This window comes from Ptiloglossa arizonensis, chromosome 8 (assembly GCF_051014685.1).
Source record: "Ptiloglossa arizonensis isolate GNS036 chromosome 8, iyPtiAriz1_principal, whole genome shotgun sequence".
Taxonomy (NCBI): domain Eukaryota; kingdom Metazoa; phylum Arthropoda; class Insecta; order Hymenoptera; family Colletidae; genus Ptiloglossa; species Ptiloglossa arizonensis.
The window spans coordinates 20,714,941-20,734,674 of NC_135055.1; the positions used below are offsets into that span (position 1 = coordinate 20,714,941).

General features: G+C 36.5%; 3 protein-coding genes across 6 annotated transcripts; 1 reads left to right on the plus strand and 2 right to left on the minus strand.

Moving 5' to 3' along the window:
• Nucleotides 1–1,148: 1,148 nt before the first annotated feature.
• LOC143150506 (DDB1- and CUL4-associated factor 6) lies at nucleotides 1,149–13,145 on the minus strand. 2 transcript variants are annotated; one of them, XM_076318836.1, is made up of 17 exons: nucleotides 12,728–13,145; nucleotides 12,310–12,464; nucleotides 11,229–11,346; nucleotides 10,969–11,147; nucleotides 10,765–10,900; nucleotides 10,529–10,689; nucleotides 10,282–10,453; nucleotides 9,949–10,200; nucleotides 9,484–9,868; nucleotides 9,354–9,424; nucleotides 9,197–9,277; nucleotides 9,070–9,127; nucleotides 8,841–8,978; nucleotides 8,118–8,379; nucleotides 7,933–8,038; nucleotides 6,366–6,420; nucleotides 1,149–1,308 (listed from the first exon to the last, which is right to left on the minus strand). In XM_076318836.1, coding segments are annotated over exons 1-17 (2,421 nt in total). In that variant the 5' UTR covers nucleotides 12,819–13,145; the 3' UTR covers nucleotides 1,149–1,307. The 2 variants fall into 2 exon arrangements, with proteins under 2 accessions (XP_076174951.1, XP_076174952.1); XM_076318837.1 differs by having other exon boundaries at nucleotides 8,118–8,370; nucleotides 12,728–13,144.
• An 861-nt stretch (nucleotides 13,146–14,006) lies between these two features.
• Nucleotides 14,007–17,054, plus strand: Aph-1 (gamma-secretase subunit Aph-1). The gene is made up of 2 exons (XM_076318984.1): nucleotides 14,007–14,602; nucleotides 14,724–17,054. Exons 1-2 carry the CDS (start codon nucleotides 14,370–14,372, stop codon nucleotides 15,205–15,207), a joined length of 717 nt encoding a protein of 238 aa, XP_076175099.1. The 5' UTR covers nucleotides 14,007–14,369; the 3' UTR covers nucleotides 15,208–17,054.
• Med17 (mediator complex subunit 17) lies at nucleotides 14,938–19,506 on the minus strand. Of its 3 annotated transcripts, XR_012993111.1 has the most exons (9): nucleotides 19,089–19,506; nucleotides 18,728–18,907; nucleotides 18,331–18,647; nucleotides 18,040–18,252; nucleotides 17,766–17,971; nucleotides 17,122–17,694; nucleotides 16,903–17,051; nucleotides 16,479–16,819; nucleotides 14,938–16,408 (listed from the first exon to the last, which is right to left on the minus strand). XR_012993111.1 is itself a non-coding variant. In XM_076318971.1 (8 exons), exons 1-8 carry the CDS (start codon nucleotides 19,175–19,177, stop codon nucleotides 16,609–16,611), a joined length of 1,938 nt encoding a protein of 645 aa, XP_076175086.1. In that variant the 5' UTR covers nucleotides 19,178–19,505; the 3' UTR covers nucleotides 14,938–16,608. The 3 variants fall into 3 exon arrangements, 2 of the variants coding, with proteins under 2 accessions (XP_076175086.1, XP_076175087.1); XM_076318971.1 differs by having other exon boundaries at nucleotides 14,938–16,819; nucleotides 19,089–19,505; XM_076318972.1 differs by having other exon boundaries at nucleotides 14,938–16,819; nucleotides 18,728–18,987; nucleotides 19,089–19,503.
• Nucleotides 19,507–19,734: the final 228 nt, after the last annotated feature.

A 19,734-nucleotide genomic window follows, 5' to 3' on the forward strand; every position in this document is an offset into this window, starting at 1 on the left:
GTTACCAGACACGTGTTTTCATATCATTCGTTGAATTCGACCCGTAGTTAAATCGCTCCAATAAGAACGGAGTTGTCTCGATGTTTGGAACGAGTGGCAGATAAAGTACGATCGATTATGTTTTTTCTTCGAACCGCAGCTTCCTTTTCGTTCGTCGTTTTTGCGTTATCGTATAACCAACTGTTTTCGTCGTCGGCAAACACACTGGCCCCTCGTCGTGTGAAGTTTCACGACGCGTTCGAGAAGAATACGCTCGCGCGTGATCGTGTACTTGCAACGTGCACTATTTGTTCGTTGAGAGTCGGTTCGATCCAAGCACTGTAGTGCTCGAAAGTGAGTCAAAAGGACCGAGAGCGCGCAAGGAACGATAAGAAAAAAGAAAAACTGACGAAGCATCGATATTTCGTTTCGTTTCGTCTCTCCGTTTCGTGCTTGGCGCGCGATTCTTCGTTCATCTCGATCCTCGATCGTTTCCGGTCCCTCTGACTCGTTCTCGATCCATCTCGCTCTTAATTTCGACGAGAAACAATCGGTAACGTTATACCTGCACGTTATACGGTACGCGGCGGTCCCGAGCCGCTTGCTCTCATCGAATAAATATTGTAACTTCGATGATAAGTTATCGAACCCTTTGCCGCCAGATGTATCCGGAGAATTCCGTCAGAGGGCGCGTATCGGTTCTACTCGTGTGTACCTGTGTCTCTCGACGACACGGATTCGTTCGTGAATGATTTTTGTAACGCTCGAACACATTATCGTACGCTTCGTTTCGTTCGGTATTGCCATTTGTTACCTACGATTAATATTACGGTATGGTGTTCGTGTAATTGCTACAATTATTATTTGCATTATGATTATTATTATTATTATTATTATTATTATTATTATTATTATTATTATTAATATTATTACGGTTAAGTTTGAACGCAGTATTCATATTTTGTTATTAAATTAGATATTCTGTTGTTGAACGAATCGGTCTCGTTTTATTTAACATTAGCGCCAAGGCGTCGTACCTCCTGTCTCCACCGATTATTTCTACGCTTACTCGTCGTCGTCATCGGGTGTGACGATTAACGGACCGTTAATCGAACAATGGACAATCGTTTCGGAAGAGGAGTCACTTAGGTAGAGTATAGAAAATACGGTTTGCGTTTTCTAGAATGTTTATTATAATTAGATCCTTTGAATTAATACATCATGGCGTATGCTGCAAACTGGTATTCCTGGTAAACTGGATCCTTATTAAAATGCCTAAGACTCTAGAACGGTTTCACATCCTCCTGTGGTCGTCTCTTGGAAGAGTGTCTACGTTACGATCAAACGAAATTCTAAATATATTATTAATAAACATTGGCTCGAGTCTTTGCGCTCGGAGCTCTTAAAGAATTGTCAACCGGCCAACTTTCGGTGGCCACTGTAGAACGTACATTTATACATCGTATAGAAGCATACATCGATTCCCATTAATATTCGAACCTTATATAGTTTTACATACGGTGTTTTTATCAACGTAACAAGTAACTTAATTAATCTATCGTCCCGTTCAATTTCTCATCGACGAAGACGTTTCAGGATGTGCGAATATTCATGGGAGATACTCTGATCTACGGCACGGCACACTTACAGGATGATTGTGAAACAATTAAATATTTTTTAAAAAAATTAATTATTCGACGACTTTTCGTACAAAAGTAGCTTGAACCAGACCTGAGCAAATTTTGTTCGGAAACGAAGATAAGAAACGTATATTTCGATGATAGAACTTTCTTGTTTTTCTTGAAAAATACTTATAAAAAGATTCGTTTCGATATTTGTAATGTACCTCGAGGACCCCGTTCTAAAATACACTATTCTTTCGTGCAAATACGCGAGACTACAACTTTGTTCATTTAGATCCTACGGGATGGATTGAAGTAAACAGAATTCGATTCTGGATATTATTTTCGCTTTCGAGATACTTTTCCGGAGATCTATGTCCACTGGTGTGACAAAACAATTCGTAGAAGAAATAGGTGTGTCTTCGTTCAATTAGTAGAACCATAGGATGTTTGGACACTCATTGGAAGATCGATCTAAAGACCAATGAATTGTCCATGGACGCAGAACCATGATGGTTTAGGTATTCATAGGGAGATCAAGGTGCAGAGACCAATGGATCTACTATAAACGCGTCAAAGACCCTCTGCATCGTCGATTTAATTATCATTGATTTGCTTCTCGTAATCGCCAAAAAGATTGATAGCATCACTCGGTGAAAATCATCGCTCTGGTAAGTACAACGAATCGCTTTCCTCCATATTTTCCTTTTCCTCGTTCCGTCTCAATGATCACAACCTACGAGAGTCGACTCGAATCAGAGCCCTTGAAGACAGTAGAACGAAATCGGAAATATTATACGACACCTCGTAACAAAATTCGCAAGAATATCCAATCGCGGAGAAATCCACCGAGGAAAACTTGCAGAACAGCGTGAAAATTCTTGCAAAAGTGTCTCAACGAACCGTGACGGACACGACCTCGTTTAAAGTTCCCTTTCTAATCGAGAGATTCTCTCGCAAATTTACCATCCTTATCTGAAAAATCCTCGAGGACAAGTGAAACATTTAAATGGAATTTTTCTGTCGACGATCCAATCGGTGAGCATCGAGTTTCGAATCCCCGTTGTGTTTACGCAATTGATCGTATTAACGGAATTAGATGGTTTCCCCTTACGAAAGCGGACCTCGGACTAATTGCGGTCTCGCGAAACGATCAAAGAACAATTTTTTTCTCGGTTCATTGGAAGCGTGAACAATCTTCGATGCAAGCGGGGCCGCGTACGGTGCATGCATTTGGATCGTAACCATCGACGAATACAAGGGTCGTGACATAAATTTGTTACGTGCCAAGTGACGAGTTGCAACGGGTAAAGGTCGTTTCGTTGCCATGCCTTGAACCGTGCGCAGCGAGGCTTTTAATTAAATTATACAGGAAGGTTGGTAAATTCGATGACAAGAGTCTGGTACGAGGAGAATCGCGTTACATCGACACTTTTCACCGTCCTTGTTCCCTCCACCCGATGGTCTATGGGAGACCGTAATTAAATTCTTTAAAAACAATCTGTATCTGACCACGATCGACGCAACGTTCACCATACGCGTGAACTTTTAAATATACACGGTCGCAGAATCACGACGTTTCGTTTATATTCATTTCTCGTTCGTATAGTACATCTTCGTCAATTTTATTTCCCCAAAATAATCTTTTACAAGTAACGTGAAACTTTCGTTACTTCTCTCTCATTGTCTCCAGATCTCACCGACCTTACAGCCTCGACTCCCTTATCGATTCGTTGTCAACCCTTCCAGAGCATGATTTCACCGATATAGAAGGACTTATCTGCGCGACGACCTGTACAATGTGTTGAGAAACATTGTCACGATGGCAAAAATAATAGTTATAGGTAGTTCTGGATCGTACGAGGAACCATTTCGATCGTCGAGGAGGACAATACACCGCTGATGGAATTGGGGATTCTAGAGGACGACGAACGTGTTAAACGACCAGTGTCATTGCTCGTAGACGTTTATAGTAGATGTTACACCTGGTAATTGAATTATTCGACACTTGCAAGACTTCGAAATCGGTTAGGGTTTGGTTCCATTCGATTGTCGGGAATTGAGTTAGCTCTCAAACGGGCATCGTCGCAGGGATCCCCCGCGATGGTGTACACTTTCGATATTAATTCACGAAGCGAGATAATGAGAATTCCAAAAAAGAAAATTGAAGCAGTATTTCGTGACATGGAAAATAATATTTCGAACAATGTTGGTTCAAATGTGCCCAGGTCTCGGAGCTTACTACGACTGCCAACAAAAATTACACATTCTTTTCGGAGCAGTCCGACTCGTTCCAAAAATAAATCCGCTCGCTAAACAACGACGTTTCAAAACCCGCTCGACGTTCTTACTCGATCACCCTGTATTTACACAAGTTCGTAAACGTCATGATAATAATTCATTCTTTTTCCAGATCCGTGTCACCCTTACCGCGTCATCCGAGCGTAAAGAGTTTAAAGAGTTTTAAAACCTTTCAAGTGGCATACCACGATTCGCTGAACTAGCTGCGTAACATTTGGACGCGTTAACATTGAAGAAACCGAGCCGAGAGAAGAAAGAAAAGAAAAGGAGGAAAAAAAAAAGAAAGAAAACGATAGAAACGTTGTTGCGTTCGGTTCGAAGTGAATCGTTCGTTTCGCTTGCCACGTGGCCCTCAACCCCCCTTCTTTGTTAAGATCGAAATCAAGAGATCGTGTAACAATTACAAAATACAACGCACGAGTTAACTAACGGGCTAATCCCTTCTTTTTCTTTTCTGTTTTTTTTTTCTTTTTCCTTTTTCTTCTTCTTCTTCTTCTTCTTTTTCTTCTTCTTCTTCTTCTCTTTCGTATCGGTCGTTAAACGCACTCGTATCTATCGCGTTATCTACCCGTAACTCGTATCTACTCTTATAATAATATTATTCCGCGCGAAACTTATCGAGTAATCCTACATGATCCGAATCGAACAAGACGATTCGCGTCACACTCACTCGGTCTAATCTATTTCAAAAGAATCGGTTCGATATACGGTTGAATCACGCGCACTCGTTGAGTGCCACTTGAGTCACGCGCGCACACACAAACAAACAAACGCAACCACACGCGCAAAAACACATGCGCATACAAAATAAAAAGAAGAAAAATATTGTCAAAAAAACAAATACCACTGAACGTAACACGATCCGCTCATAAGACAAGATAGCGTCTGTGTCGCGATAAACATTCGTTGGTAACAATTTCGTATATACCAGAAATTATATTCTAAATAGAACGGCTGCTCGCGCATTGGATAAATGTTTACGCGTTTGCTCGGACCATCCAAACTGCACGGAATGGTTGGGAATTGGTTGCAAAGAATGATGAAAAATTGTGCAATGACGGATGTCTATGTGGAGAACTTGTATTATCTTGGAAATAATAATAATAATAATGATAAAATGATGTGGAGAACACGAGAACCAAAAAAGGAACAGAAGAAGCGTACGAGATAAGCGATTAACCGTATACACCTGAGACAGTGTACATGGGAGTGTACACAGAGTGTTTGAGGAAGATACGAGACATGCAAATTATTCGTACGAAGAATCGAGAAAATTCTCTCGTTAATTCACTCGGTTCGCAAATTCGAGCCTTTGTTAACGAGATACGAGCGATTGTCAAATTATGTAAGAATATTAAACAAAAGCCTTTTAAGCGTGCGAATGACACGAACACGAATCCAATGTCGCTGGCAGCCGTGTCGAGAAAAGGGTGGGGAAAAAATAATAATAAAGAAACGACTTATCTCCCCGCCGATAATGGTACGAGATACGAAAGCTTATCACGATTAAATATTCTTACAATTAATATACGTGGTTTTTTTTTCTTTTTTTTTTTTTCTTTTTCTGTTACTTCTGTATCGCTTTTCCCGAATCGATCGATCGCTCGAGCTCTTAACGCGATACAGTGCCGATCACTCGAATAGCTTCGTTTAATTTTCGTTAAATACATATTCTCGCCAATGCGAAAGGAAACGGTTCTCGTCTCTGTTTCTGATTTTTTATTTACATTATCTTTGTACCTGAAAATCGAAAAATATTTCTATTACCTAAGATTACGAACAAAATCGAACAAAAATTGTTCGCAGCTTACGTCACGCGAACAGCTTTACTGTAAATAATATAGATACACTTATAAATTGAAATTTCGATTCTTTAATATTCGGTACGTTCGTCGTTGCTTCTCACGACTTCGAACATCCGACGGAGAAGTGAGTTATACAACGAACGATGATTAGAATCCTCGATCTTACTCCACGCTAACTTAATGGCACTAATTAGATCGGAACGATCCCTACGTTGCTTCCCACCGCAGTGAATCTGTCGAAGAAGCAGAATAAAAGCGATAAAAACGAAAAACTATAACGTGTACAAGCCTTTTAATCGAACTTTAGAACTACCCCTGAACGAAGCGTCTTCATAATAGTTAAATAAGGGACTGTTTAGCGAGTAAAAAAAGTAATAAATAAACTTCGAACAAACGAGACTATTCGTGTGAACACTTGAATAGTCAATTGTTTCCTTCGTGACAAAATTATTATAATTCTCAGAGATATGTTGCAATACGCGCTTACCTAACTTATGGTACAAAAACATCGAGGAAAATCTCTTTCTCCGTTTGCCCAAACAAACATATTTTTGACCACGGCTATTCGAGTAACCAGTACTGTATGTTGTCTGGTCGGAATCATCCTCGAAAACCGATTTCACGCTCACAACCGGTAGTATCAACAAAAACTGCTTACCATTCTCGTAATTCGGTGGGCTTCCATCCGGCCCTTGATCTAGTCCGAGCGCGACCTACAAAAGAACCGGAAGTATTCTGTAGTATCCCCTAATTTCACAGAAACGGTATTACCTAACCAGTTGGTTACCTAACCAGCTACATTGTTGATCCCCACTTACGCGTGGAAGAATGTGTTAAGCTTTGTCTTTCGTTTATTCGACGAAATTGCCTCTTTTACGGTGATGTTGGATGAATCGTAAGTTTTTTTTTTTTTTTTCTTTCTTTCTTTTCATCACGAAACACTAGTTACAGCGATATAGCAGGACGTGAAACGTCGATCTTTTTGTCGGTCCTTGATAGAATAATAATATTGCGTATAAGCGTCTTCCGGTCTTTAAAAACAACCGTGACTACGCAATCGAAGGTACGCGTTACAGATTTGAAAGTCACGGTTGCTCTTATAAAACCGATAACTCGAATACTGTGCAATATTGTTATCGCAGGCACATGACATACAAGAAATATTTTTAGATCAGTGGGAAAAAGATTGTTGCTCCGTGACTAGTAGATTGTAAAGAAAGAAAAGCGATGGTCTTGTTCAATGTGAAGGAAAACAAACTATTAAAAATCTGATACACGTACATCCATGTGACGTATGAAAATCAAGAGCGTACACTTAGCACATACGTTCAATGAGAGCAAAAACAACAATTGTTATCAGTTGCATACGTGGAAGACGTTCAATCATAAGTAACTCGTGGACAAATGAAGAAATGAAAAACAGATCTGCAATCAGCATTGATCCAATGGTAAAGGACGTATATTACATATGACGTGATATACCAGTCCGTGTAATCGATACACTTGTGTATTAAAGATATTTTCTTTGTATTTTGATTAAAAACTTTATTTTCGTCGCTACAACAATTTTAAGTAGTAAAATACCGATGTGACATTACATGCACGTGTTTAAACAGTAACTCCCTTCTTGTATACAAACAAATATTTTCAATAGCATAGAAAATTACAAAATGTTAATAGTATAATTTTTTCATTCTTTTATTAATACTCAGCCTCTAGCAATTTAGGAAAAAGCAGTTTAGGAATGATAAACGAAAAATATAAGACTTTGTACTTTTTACTCTGTCCTTTCTTCGAAAAGACTTTCTTTTTTTTTTTTCTTTTTCTTTTTCTTTTTCTTTTTTCACTCTACGTTAAAAGGATTTATAAGGAACAACAATATTAAATATTTCTCTCTGTATCCGTTAGATCGTGTAGCGAGTAATTAAACCTAATAAAACTACACGAATATACAATTTAAAAAAAGAAAAAAAGGATTTTAAAAAGAAGAAACGTAAAATGTAGATTTATGAGCGTAATGGTTGAAACCACAAAGCTGGGCAAACTTATAACGCGAAAAGGTCAGACAAAACTCTGTACACTATTATTTACTTGAATACCTGCGCGTAACAGGGAAAGTTGCCAAACTCTTCGGTATGTTATTTTCTTAACTATGTATCTTCGATCATACTAGCGTAATCAACTATCAGGAGATCTTGGGGAGTATTATTATAAATTTTCACTACCTCTGCGTAATTGATTGAAACATGCCAGCATTCTGATCATAAAACTAGGAGGTACAGTCATTGTGTATCTGGTCTCTTCCAACATAATTGCGTTCCTCTTTTGCAGCTGAAAATATTTAAAACCGTTATACCGTTTGCACATCGTGTAATGTATTCGATAAATGACAAGTCCGTGCCAAACTTACATCTTCGGCAAACTTCTCATCGAAGGTGGACTCTTCGTTTATCGGTGCCCATAGCTTGATGTCGTAGTCAATACCAGCGGTAGCTAGCAAAGGCAAATACGGATGTGGTTGTAAACAGTTGACCACGTGTTGGTCAGCCTCGAGCAACATGCAAAGTTTCGCCGTCTCTTTGTCCCAGATGAACACGTGACCGCAGTCACTACCCGACATTACGATATCGTTTCCCCAGAAGTTCGCTTCCTTGACCATGGTCCTAAAGAAACTAGAGTCAACCGGGGGAAGGCCAACTGATCAGATAAATTATGGCGGCCCTGTGAAAAATGGCCCAGTCCGCTCGAAGGCTTTTTCGGAAATTAACGAGTCAATAGTAGGCTTCCGATTGATTCAAACGTACACATACTCGTCGAACGCAAAAAGAAACCTTAGTTAACATTATTACGAGAGGAAGTTTTTTTAGAGAAACCATACTCGCCAAATAGATTTAGTCTTTGAACGAGAAAATTTCCCTAAGGTCTCCTACTACGTCTCGCTGCCTAATCTCACCCAACACTTGCTTTGATTATATTGTTAATCTTTTAGTCACAAGATTGAATCACCACCGTTTAGAATCATTTACAGCCCTGTCAAAGATTCGAGATTCGTTGCGCGAGCAATGCGTTAATCGTTTGATCACCAAAATAAAGTTACCACTATAACAGAAAAGTGATGAGAGAAAAAATATACCTCGCGTTGCGATGACCCATGTATTTTTGCTTCACGCGAAGCTTTCTTACGTATGCTTTCTCGGAAGTGCCAAATCTATGGCGCGGCCTATCATCGCCAGTAGCTTCATCCATGTCTTCCTCCATTCGGCTTCTCAATCTGTGCAAGGAGAAACAAAAAATAAAAATGATTATTTCATTTATGCCCATATAACGTCTCATTATGAAATTTCAATCGTTATAGTGCATACCTTTCTCTAAACTCTGTATCATCGTCGTCACTATCAGTAAAAGCGCTTTCATCAGTCTCTGTCAAAAAGATAACGCATGATTTCTAATCATCTTAAACATATATCGATTCATGGTACGTCTACCTACTTTCTTGTATATCACTATGTCGTAATTGTTTGTCATGACTTTTGCCCGAGAATGTTGCATTACTGCGACTACCAGATGGACCTGTAGAAGTATTTCATTAAAATCTGAAAAATCTTAATATAAATTACGATTATAAATAATATTATGCAATATGCACCTGGACGGTAATTCTGGGGATCCAATAAATCTGTGAATTTTCGGCTCATGGGGACCGGTTCGCAACCGTATCTGTGAATTAATAGTATAATTTATTCGGTAAGATTTCTATTCGTTCTTTGCATACGTACTCTTCAAGGAAGTCAGCTCTTATTTTCGCCAGTCTATTTTGAATGTCCTCCACCAGATGCCTGTGCTGATTAGGATTCATACGCATATACGTACATAGGGACTGTACATCGTTTTCATCTTCTTCCGGGGCATCGTTACATATGTCTACAGCACGCGAAGTACAAGGTTGTACGGAACATTTTTGTGTGTTTGTTTGACTAGATTCAGTTTTCATAGGAACATTCGATTTGGATTCAATTGGGTTTTCATCAGTCGTTGGATTCGAAAGCGTAGTTTCCGACGGTGATTGTTTGTTCATTTTTGCAGTGCAAATTGCCTCGGCTTCAGTTTGCGTACCGTTGAAACTTGCACCTTCTAATTCTTCTGTTTGTTGTTCTGCAACATCTGCGAATGTTTAACTTACTATTACCGCAATACAATCAGTCAAATCACGCTCTTAAAGCAGAACGCTATTATTGAACTACCTGTTTCTTGGGTACTTTGAGTCGGAACTCTTTCAGCTCCTTCTGGTTCATTATGCCTTTCCTCGCTGCCTTCCACAGCGTTTTCATTGTTATTTTGTACATTATATTGCTGATCGATCACATCTTCTAAACTATCTTGACCGACGGTAAACAACGCAGCTCTAGTAGCTGGATCACTTAACATTCTACTGAGAACTTCCGTCATTCTCTGCATTAACGAATTGTGAAGCACTGGTCTAGCTTGAGCAATTTCTAGAAAATAGAAAATCAATTTGTATTTTGTTAGAAAATGTTAACGATGCAAGAAAATGTTTAAATTTAATTTTGAAGTACCTATACCGTTATGTCGACCACCCTCGCATTCAGGTCGAGCATGAGGACCAGTATCTGACCAATCACCTCTGAGTCTTAATCTACGCACTGGTAGAGGCGATCGTAATCTCTGTTTTCTTCCTTCTCCTTTGCCGGCTTTAATGTCTTTTCTCAATTGTACAATACCTTGGTCCTAAAGAGAACATCTAATTTTGATCCCGAACACGATATACATATCTCGCGCAAAAAAAACGTATATTCCTAATACCTTCACATTGAACAGGTAAATATGATCACTGCTATAACTAACAAGAACATCTTGTCCATCGGGACTGAAATTTATTGACGTCATTCTATGAGACTTTCCTTCCAATTCTGGAACTGTAAAAGTGCACATGGCAAAGTCTTCCGTAGCCAATTGTGTCCATCCTGCAAAATTATTATATACATTTTTCATCTTTTCTGTGTAATCTATTGCTTGGTTAAATTAAATATTAAAATTACCAGTAGCTGACGTCCCAAGCGTTCTTCTATCAAATATTCTTACTGTACTATCGGAACAACCGATCGCTATTTGATGAGGTGAAGCAAGATTTACTGACAGAGCAGTTACAGGACTTTTACAAGAAACCAGTACATCCTATAAAAATATAAAGTTCAATGACTAGTCAAATTTTCTGCAACTTTCATAATTAATTTCTTGTTTACCTTCCTACAATTCAAGGCATTGCATTTCTCCTTTATTCTAAGATCAAACAATCTTACAGTTGCATCCTCTCCGCAGCTAAGAAAGGTGTGCGGTTCATCGGGCATTGTTGCTACTTCATAAGTAGTACCATTATGACAATTGAATTGATTATGAAATGTTTCTGTTTTTCTCATTAAATCTACAAGTGTCAAAATTTTATTATTATAAATCAATAAGATTGTACTATTATTAGTATGATTAATGGTCATTGAAACTGCACCTGTATACAAAATAGTGCCGTGACCACTACAAGAAACTATCCGATGATCTCCGCTATTAGGTAGAAGCTTTGCACTAAATATATTTGCCTTATGACTGGTTTTATAATCTGTTACTACCTATAACAGAAACATAGTGTGTAAACAGTAAGTTATTCGCATCTTTAACATATATTTTTTTGTTTTCTTTTATACTATTAAATACACTGAACTCTTTATCCCAATTAATCAATATTCTAGATTGATGACTCTAGATGTCAAAATTAGCACTACATATATTACACACAAAGGATTTTGTTCATTTGGCAAAGCTTCTGCATTTCTATCTATGTCAATGTTAGACCTTGGCTAGAATTAACTATTTTAACTATGATATTTCCTTGAAAAGGTTTATTGCCAATGTAACTTCCTTGATCATACTTCCTTTTAGTAGAATTTCTTCTTGTATCATTCTACCCAATGGAATCTCTTTAAATAAATGACAATAAAGATCTATGAAAAAATATTACTCTATATAAGGAGCAACCTTGGTCTACAATGTGTATTTATAATAATAATGCTAATAAAAACAAATATCTTTGTATAAAACTGTCGAATGCAATGACTTTAAATCAACCATATCAAATATTGTCATATAAAAATATTCTTGTAGTAGATATATGTTGCAACACAAAATAATAAAACAGAATTTCAGCAATGTTTTAAGAAGCAAAGAAAGGTAAATGCATGAGTCTTTACTCTAACACATTTTGTCAAAGGTAGAAATATAAATAACCTTGGCACAGACTTTCACAAGGCATACAAATATACCTTAAATTAATATATACAATAAAATAATAAATTTCTTCATTGTAAATTGCATCAGCAAGTTAGTTCATTTATAATTTAAACTGTTGCACGTAAGAGTTAATAATAAACTTCTCCAAGTAAACTGAGCTAAAATTATACTATTACATTATGCAGAAATTCCAAATACTTTATACAGTCATGGCAAGTAGAAAAGTATTGTTTTATTCCTTAAGCAAGTCTTTTAAATAATTAAATGCATTTAATATGTGTACATTAAAGTCTAAAACAACTTACCTTGTAAGTATAAGCATTCGTAAGTACAAGGTGCAGATCATCACTACCAGATAATATCAATTCACCAGTAGCATTCCAACAAACAGAGTTTACACAACCGTTATGTACTTTAAATTTTTTTAATAAAGCCATACGCTGCATCATCTGAAGACTCGCTGGAACGGGTCAAGTCAAAATAACGATATAAACATAAGTTCGTTGAACACAACAAATTTAAATATTTTTTCGTTTCCGTTTAACTAGAATATAACTGTTTTTAGATGTAAAAAAAAAAATACGGAAAAAGAATTATGCGTGCAATCTTTATTCAAATCTATTTATCCCAAGAAAAAGGAGAAATAAGTTCTTTTATCTCGTAACGTTACATTACACAATGACGTTATTGAATTTTCACTTCAAAACATATCGCTCAAAATACCTTTACTGCTGGAGTAAAGCTTTGTCTTGGAGCACTCATTATACGGTAAATAATAAATGTCACGGAACAGATTCGAGCGTGTCTTCGTCATGGTTCAGCCTTGATTGTTACGATTGAAATTGAATATCAATTTGCGGGACGCATCGATCACAGATTAATGTCAAATTCCCAGACAACCGAGGTGAGAGTAGCCAGAGTAGCGAGTCTGTCAATCAGCAAAAAACGTTCGTGTATCGATCGAATCAGAAACCGTGTAACATGCTCTTACGCAGCAAAAATCCACAAGGATTTTACCAAAACGACATGGCACTTGTACTAAAAATAAACTCCGGAGCTTCGAAAATTTGTGCAATCAGATGAGCCGCGATCACTTCTGACCAGAAAAGCTGAGCGAATGTATACACACACAGCGCTGAAAAGAAAGTGCGCCAGGGCTTGGTCATTCCGTAGGACTATAATCGTTGTCGACAGTAACGTAACGAGTATTCGAAAAACCCTTCTCTTATGACATGCACAACGAATTAAAAATAAAAACGAAGGGGACGGTGCTTCTTGCAAAAGATATGATTTAATTCTAAAACTTTTACATGCACTTTCTCATTATAAACTTTTTCTTTAATATTTTTCAATGTTTGCTTTTACTTTTATAGTTAAATCATAATTAATATAGAAGGTATCTATTAAATAGGATCAATTTCAAAAAAATATTTTTAGGAAATAGTAATAAATCTATTTTTACACCAAATACAAGTACTTGAATTGTGTTTAGCTTTTTTATTAATTTCTTTTCGAACCAATACTATTGGTGGATATACACGAACATGTTTTACAATAATAAAGCCGAGAACAAGCAGAGATTCGAGAATTGTCGAATAACATGAAAAGAAATGTATATGATAAAGAGAGATGTAAGCACTCGGGAACGGCACAGTATTTGTTACCCAAGTCTTTAAAAATAGTCAGAAATATATCTCACAGATTAGAAAAATAACCCCTAATATGCCTACAAATGTGTCATGCAATTTAACTCACGTTTTACTGAGTATTAACGGAATTCATGCAAAATTTGTTAATCAAAATTTTCAATGTGTTTCTAAATTTTTCAGCATTTTCTTTCCAATTTAATATTTATATTATGTACAAGAAACATATGTGTATACAAGTAATTATCTAAACAAAGCATGTATTTGAAATTTATTCTACTTCGGCAAAGTGGATTAGACTTTGAGACATCCTAATCTGCCTGTGTAGATTTTGTGACGCAATTAATTAAGGTCTTCATTAGAACAGTTCCGTCGAAACGCTCGATGCGTGTTCACCCACAAAATTTGCACAATAATCTCGATGATTAACGAGACTATCGATACATCGAGATCTTGTATCGAGAAGTTTACATTTTTTGAGGAAGACTCTGCGGAGTTGTACCAAGTAATTTCGTCATTGTCGTGATTCACTCGACTCCAATTACATTATCGTTTTTTTTTCGTGTTTCTATTATCAGTGAGGAAAATAAATGTGCTCATTAGCAAGTACTGTTCAAGCCGCACGTTGGCTTTGTAGGGTTATGAATATTTAGCACTAAGAGAACTGATTGGTGTAACAATAAATAACACGAAGTGATTTGGTACTAACCGCGGTAAAAATGACAGTTATGGATTTTTTTGGTTGTGCCTTTTTAGCTTTCGGGCCACCGTTAGCTATGTTTACATTCACTGTAGCGGCTGACCCTATCAGAATTATTGTACTAATAGCCAGTGCTTTTTTTTGGCTTATTTCGTTACTATTGTCATCGATGCTCTGGTATGCTGTAGTACCACTTCAAAATCACCTTGCATTTGGGCTAGTATTCTCTGTGTTATTTCAAGAGGCGTTCAGGTGATTAAAATAAAGATCAAACGTATCTTCCGTGTTCAAATTAAACGTTTGGTGTGTTTCCTTTTTCTCGTTTTTATTCTCTAAAAAATTATACATTTCGATTTTTTTTGTTTCTGTGTAGGTACCTCTTACATTGGGTACTTCGGAAAGCCGAAAAAGGCTTGGAAAAAGTGACTACAACACATGTAGCAGACAGCAGACATGTATTTGCCTATGTATGTGGTTTAGGCTTTGGTTTTATGAGCGGTGCCTTTGCCCTAGTCAATGTCCTAGCTGATGCAGTTGGACCTGGAACAATGGGACTTCGACAAGGGACAGAGTACTTTTTTATAATATCCGCAGCCACAACTCTTTGCTTTATTTTGTTACATACATTTTGGGGTGTCATATTTTTTGCTGCTCTGGATAACAAAAATTGGGAACAAGTTGTGTGGGTCGTTGGGTCACACTTGTTTGTGTCATGTATGACCTTGTTAAATGTATACCAAGCTTATATAACTACCACTTTTTCTGGTTATACAATTCTGATGATTACAACTGCTATTGCTTTTAAAGTTGCGGGTGGAAGAGCTCAAAGTATAGCTCATTGTTTTACAAGAAATTAAGAGTGAAAACACATTGATGACAAAGTTGATAGATAGGTAGTTGTGTTTGACAGAAATGGACATTACAAAATGACGAATATTCTTATTAGATATTAGTCCATGAAAGTTGTTCACTGCTCCAATATACACTATGCGTGAGATTATGTGACGTTAAATTAGCAAACCAATACCTTTATTCTTTGATATTATTAAACAAGCCAATCTACTGAAATGTATCAATACAGGTCCAAAATATGTTAGAACTTACTTAACTCAATTGCATCAATAATCTAAACATGTCATGATCCATATATATCAATGCTCTGTTGACAATCAGCCCATGTCATCAATGATTTCAAATTGATATAGCCCTTGCGCATTATTTCACATTCAGTGATACAAGTAACTCGGCACTTGTGGACTATTCCACATTCATAAGTATGGGTCAGTCTCCTCGCAAGTGAAAACTCCATTTGATGCAAATGGGTTAATGAACTTCCACACTTGACCAAAATCAATGGAAAAATCTGTTAAGTATATCAGTATTACTTATTGTTGAAGATGTAAATGTTTTTCACATCTTATTACCACACATTTGTGGTTTGTTTCAATTTTGAAAAAGTGCCCTCAAAAAGTTTGCTCTGTTTAGATTTAATACGTTCTAGCATAGAGTTCTTTGGTCAAACTGCTAGTCCGTCCCTTAACCCATCGAAACAATTGTATAATCAAGGCAAAGTAAAGTTTCGATTCAGAATCTAGTTGTACTGAAGTGTACAATATCCTCTTGTATCTCAAAAGAAAGAAATCTAAAATGTGTGTGAATGTACATAATGTAAGAATGAATGTGTGCATATATGTATTGTACATGTTGTATTGGATAAAGAAGAGTAAATTTGTGCATCAATTCGCGCCTTAAAGTTAAAAATAAACTATGTATTCAGGAAGGATATACACCTGATGATAATATATAAGGAATTGTTCATTAGTTTTTGTATATATAAGTTCCATTAACGATCGTAATTTAGGTGTTTACTACACATCTGTATATTTGGCATTCTGTTTCACTTACCATTTCATGATGGTTTATTACTCAATACGTATTATATTTCGTATGTCATTCAAATAAAGACCATTTTTGTACAACTAAAGGTACATTTAATGACGATCCTTATTTAGTACAACAAACACCACAGGATGAAATTTATCCGGTTAGGACAAAAAGCTGCAATGTTTGAAGTAAATCTCAAAATATGAAAATATTTTAAATATCATTTTATTAAAAAAAGAAAAACCTCGCAAAAAAATACTCGAACCGACGATGACATCAAGATAAAAGTGGAGAAACGAAATATCATAGACATCAATGATCATAAATTTTCACCCTGTGGAACAATTGGATTCCTAATCAGTCACTGATTATATCTAGGAGCTTGTTAAGGAAGCCATGAGTAGTTCCATTTTATTTAAAAAATTTTTTCCTTCCATCTTGTCCCACCGAACTTCTTTGAAAGAACCACCTAAATTCTCCCACTTTCTTTCTCGTACTAATTGTCCAGGGAAGAAATCTTTCCTAGGGGAATGAGCTATTGCTACTTGTACTCCTGTTTGTGGTTCACACCTAACAGCTATCATCCTATACGCGTAAAAAATTATTTTAGACTAATCAGTTTAAAGAAATTTCTGCTTTTAATGAATGAAAAGAATATGAACAAATACCTATCGCCTATTGGTGATGCCAAAATACAACTGCTAGCGTTTCCTAAAGGTTCCACTGCGCCTAAACCAAGATGTGAACTATTGGCTAAAAATTGCCAACCCATACATTTTGCTAATGCTTGTACTGCTGTTATTTGGTGCTGATAAATCTGTAATAATATAGTATTAATTAATAAATGTCTAATAAAGCCTAAAATAATGAGAACATTAAATAATTACCTGACAAAAAATTAGGTCCCGTAATTCTTGAGGCTCGTAACTCATGTGCATCACTCTACCGTCTCGGCAAACGCACTTCAAAGATTTTTCTCCAACATGAACAACAAGCGATGTTCGACACACACTGTCATACCCATGTGTTAAAATATTGATCTTCACACAGGATTGTGTGGGGGAGTTTAGTGCGTTCCAGTGAGAAACAATTAAAGGGTCCTTAACTTCTTTTGCTATTGTATCTAAAACGTACTCAGTGCGCAATCGCATAAAAAAGTGTTGAGCCTGTTGAATAATTTGTTCTAACAAAGTTTGACTTTTTGTCATTTCTAACAGCTCGTATCTGTCAGCAGCTGTTGGGCCAGCTAAGCACCTTCGTTTACTAGGCCCAAGAGGTCCTGAAGAAGGATGTGGAAATGGATGATGAGTATTTTTGTGATGTACTTCGCGTAATAGTTGATGCAAAGAATGTTCTAATACATGATCGTGATCACTTTTATGAGGAGGGGGAGCGGTAGGTTTTTTGTCATTTCCTGTACTATGACAAAGTCCTATGATTAGTTGAATTCCTGGAAGTACCTGCAATTAAATAAATTTCATATAATGCATTTCACATTATGTATATCAATCGTAAGGGTGAAAACAATTACCGTAGCCATTATTTGATTGCCAACAACCATATGAGGTATAGGTGCACGTAAATGTACAGCTTCTCTCGCCAGTTGACTGAATAACTCTTTGCAAAAAAGAACATTCTGTGCTGCTTCTAATTTCTGCTGCCAGTGCATATCTGCATTGGAACTATGTGCACTGTTGTTAAGTAGACTAATATTTGCACTGCACAAATCCTCTTGATCTAAGAAGTTGAATTAAATTAAGTATTTGATCTTAATATTATACGTCATAGAATAAATGTATAACTACCTTTTTGGCATAACACTTCTATATAGGCAACTCCTTGCAATTCACTGGGTATAGTAACGCGCAATGCAGAAGCTTTTGGATTTGAAGGATGATGAGCTTGTGCTGATGTATTAGTACCAGCACTAGGAGAAGCAGGAGGACTACTACTACTTTTTTCTTCTTCTTCTGCCTTTGTAACTTCAAACATACCTGTTTGTGGAAACTTGGAACCAGCTATAAATTTTTATAGGGTTAACAAAGAATTTCAAGCTTTAAATGGTAATTTATGACATACAGAACATAATTAAGAACCTGTTCGATAACTAAGATCACCAATGATTGAATTAGAAACTTTCTTTAAGCGCCAATTTTGTCTCAGTCTTAATAATTCTATATGAAAATCTGGTGTTGACCTATTTCTAGCTAATTCGTTCTGACAATTCTTTAATCTATCTGCACCCATCATAATGACAGATGCAGCTCCAGCCAATGCTTTCTTTCTAGCATATACTTGTATCATAGGCTTTACTTCAGCTGGCTCTTGTGATACTGGATCTAGAACCATGTAGTGCTTCTCTTTTGCTATTGCAAGAACATCTGCTAGCACGCATACTTCTGTTAATGCATTTCTGTAAAGGAATGAAAAATTATAGACCTCAATAGATGCAAAGTTACATTACAAAAGCAAAATTACAATACAATCTGTAACCTTAATTTATTTCTGACACTGTCCCATGGCCACAAGGAAGACTGAAAAGAAGCTGAATCTTTTGTGTCTTCGTCACCCTTCTCTCCACTTTCGGTTTCTTTTTTTATGTCATCTCCGTTGGTTTTGCTGAAGTCAATTTTTTGTGCGATTTTTGCCAAATTCTCGGACAATGTAAGGGGTCTGAAAACGATGACCTATTCTACTTCACCATTTTATGACATGTTACGTTACGAAACGTAAACAGAATGTTGTATTGATACCTAGGTTAGGTGAAGCATATACAATCAATTCGTTTATGTTTTTCAGTTGATTGCTAATTTATTATTCATAATAATGAACAGTAACGAACAAAAGTACTTACGCTTGATAAATTTCTTGGCCATCATAAGTGATCTCTTGGATCTGATTCTCGATCGGTGCTTCCACAGAGATGTTCACCGAATACGCCATTACTATTTTTCTGTATCAGTTACTGAACACATGTGTCCCTTAATTCCTGCTGTTTGAGGGGAATACGGGATATTAAACTTAACGCTTCTTTCCTCTATTTAAGTAGATATGATTCTTCGTCGCAGGTAATACAGAGTTGGTAAGTTGGAAACTTAGAATAGTTTCTTAAGATATAAAAATATAATGTTACATCATAGAAAAATTTGAAACGCATAAAAAAGTATGAAATTTGAAATATCTTAATGAATGTAAATTTAATGCCTTCCAGATTGATAAGTTTGATAGAATCGCATATGATATACGGAAATCCTTTTTCTGCATTTACTTCTTTTACCGAATCTAGTGGTATTTTTCTGTGTGGTATCTTCAGTGTATCGGTATCTTACGTAAAATGCATTAAGTTAAACTTTTAACGCTTGATTTATGAACTAGTGTTACCCGAAAAGTATAACATTGTATGATTTTTATTGTATATATGCTTATTAGTACAAAAATATTTATACAAATCATTTGTTGTTATTATATGCGAAGTGTATATTTACGACAATAAACAATAT

Excerpts from the sequence above, each read along its gene's own strand:
- LOC143150506 (XM_076318836.1), bottom strand. The coding sequence starts at position 12,818 with ATGACGAAGACACGCTCGAATCTGTTCCGTGACATTTATTATTTACCG. Across the intron at positions 10,201-10,281 it reads TGGTCGACATAACGGTATAG|AAATTGCTCAAGCTAGACCA; the intron begins GTACTTCAAAAT and ends TCTATTTTCTAG. Across the intron at positions 9,425-9,483 it reads AGAGCTGACTTCCTTGAAGA|ATACGGTTGCGAACCGGTCC; the intron begins GTACGTATGCAA and ends ATTAATTCACAG.
- Med17 (XM_076318971.1), bottom strand. The coding sequence starts at position 19,177 with ATGGCGTATTCGGTGAACATCTCTGTGGAAGCACCGATCGAGAATCAG. Across the intron at positions 18,908-19,088 it reads GGCCAAGAAATTTATCAAGC|ACCCCTTACATTGTCCGAGA; the intron begins GTAAGTACTTTT and ends CATCGTTTTCAG. Across the intron at positions 17,972-18,039 it reads AGAAGTGTTATGCCAAAAAG|ATCAAGAGGATTTGTGCAGT; the intron begins GTAGTTATACAT and ends TCAACTTCTTAG.
- Aph-1 (XM_076318984.1), top strand. The coding sequence starts at position 14,370 with ATGACAGTTATGGATTTTTTTGGTTGTGCCTTTTTAGCTTTCGGGCCA. Across the intron at positions 14,603-14,723 it reads TTATTTCAAGAGGCGTTCAG|GTACCTCTTACATTGGGTAC; the intron begins GTGATTAAAATA and ends GTTTCTGTGTAG.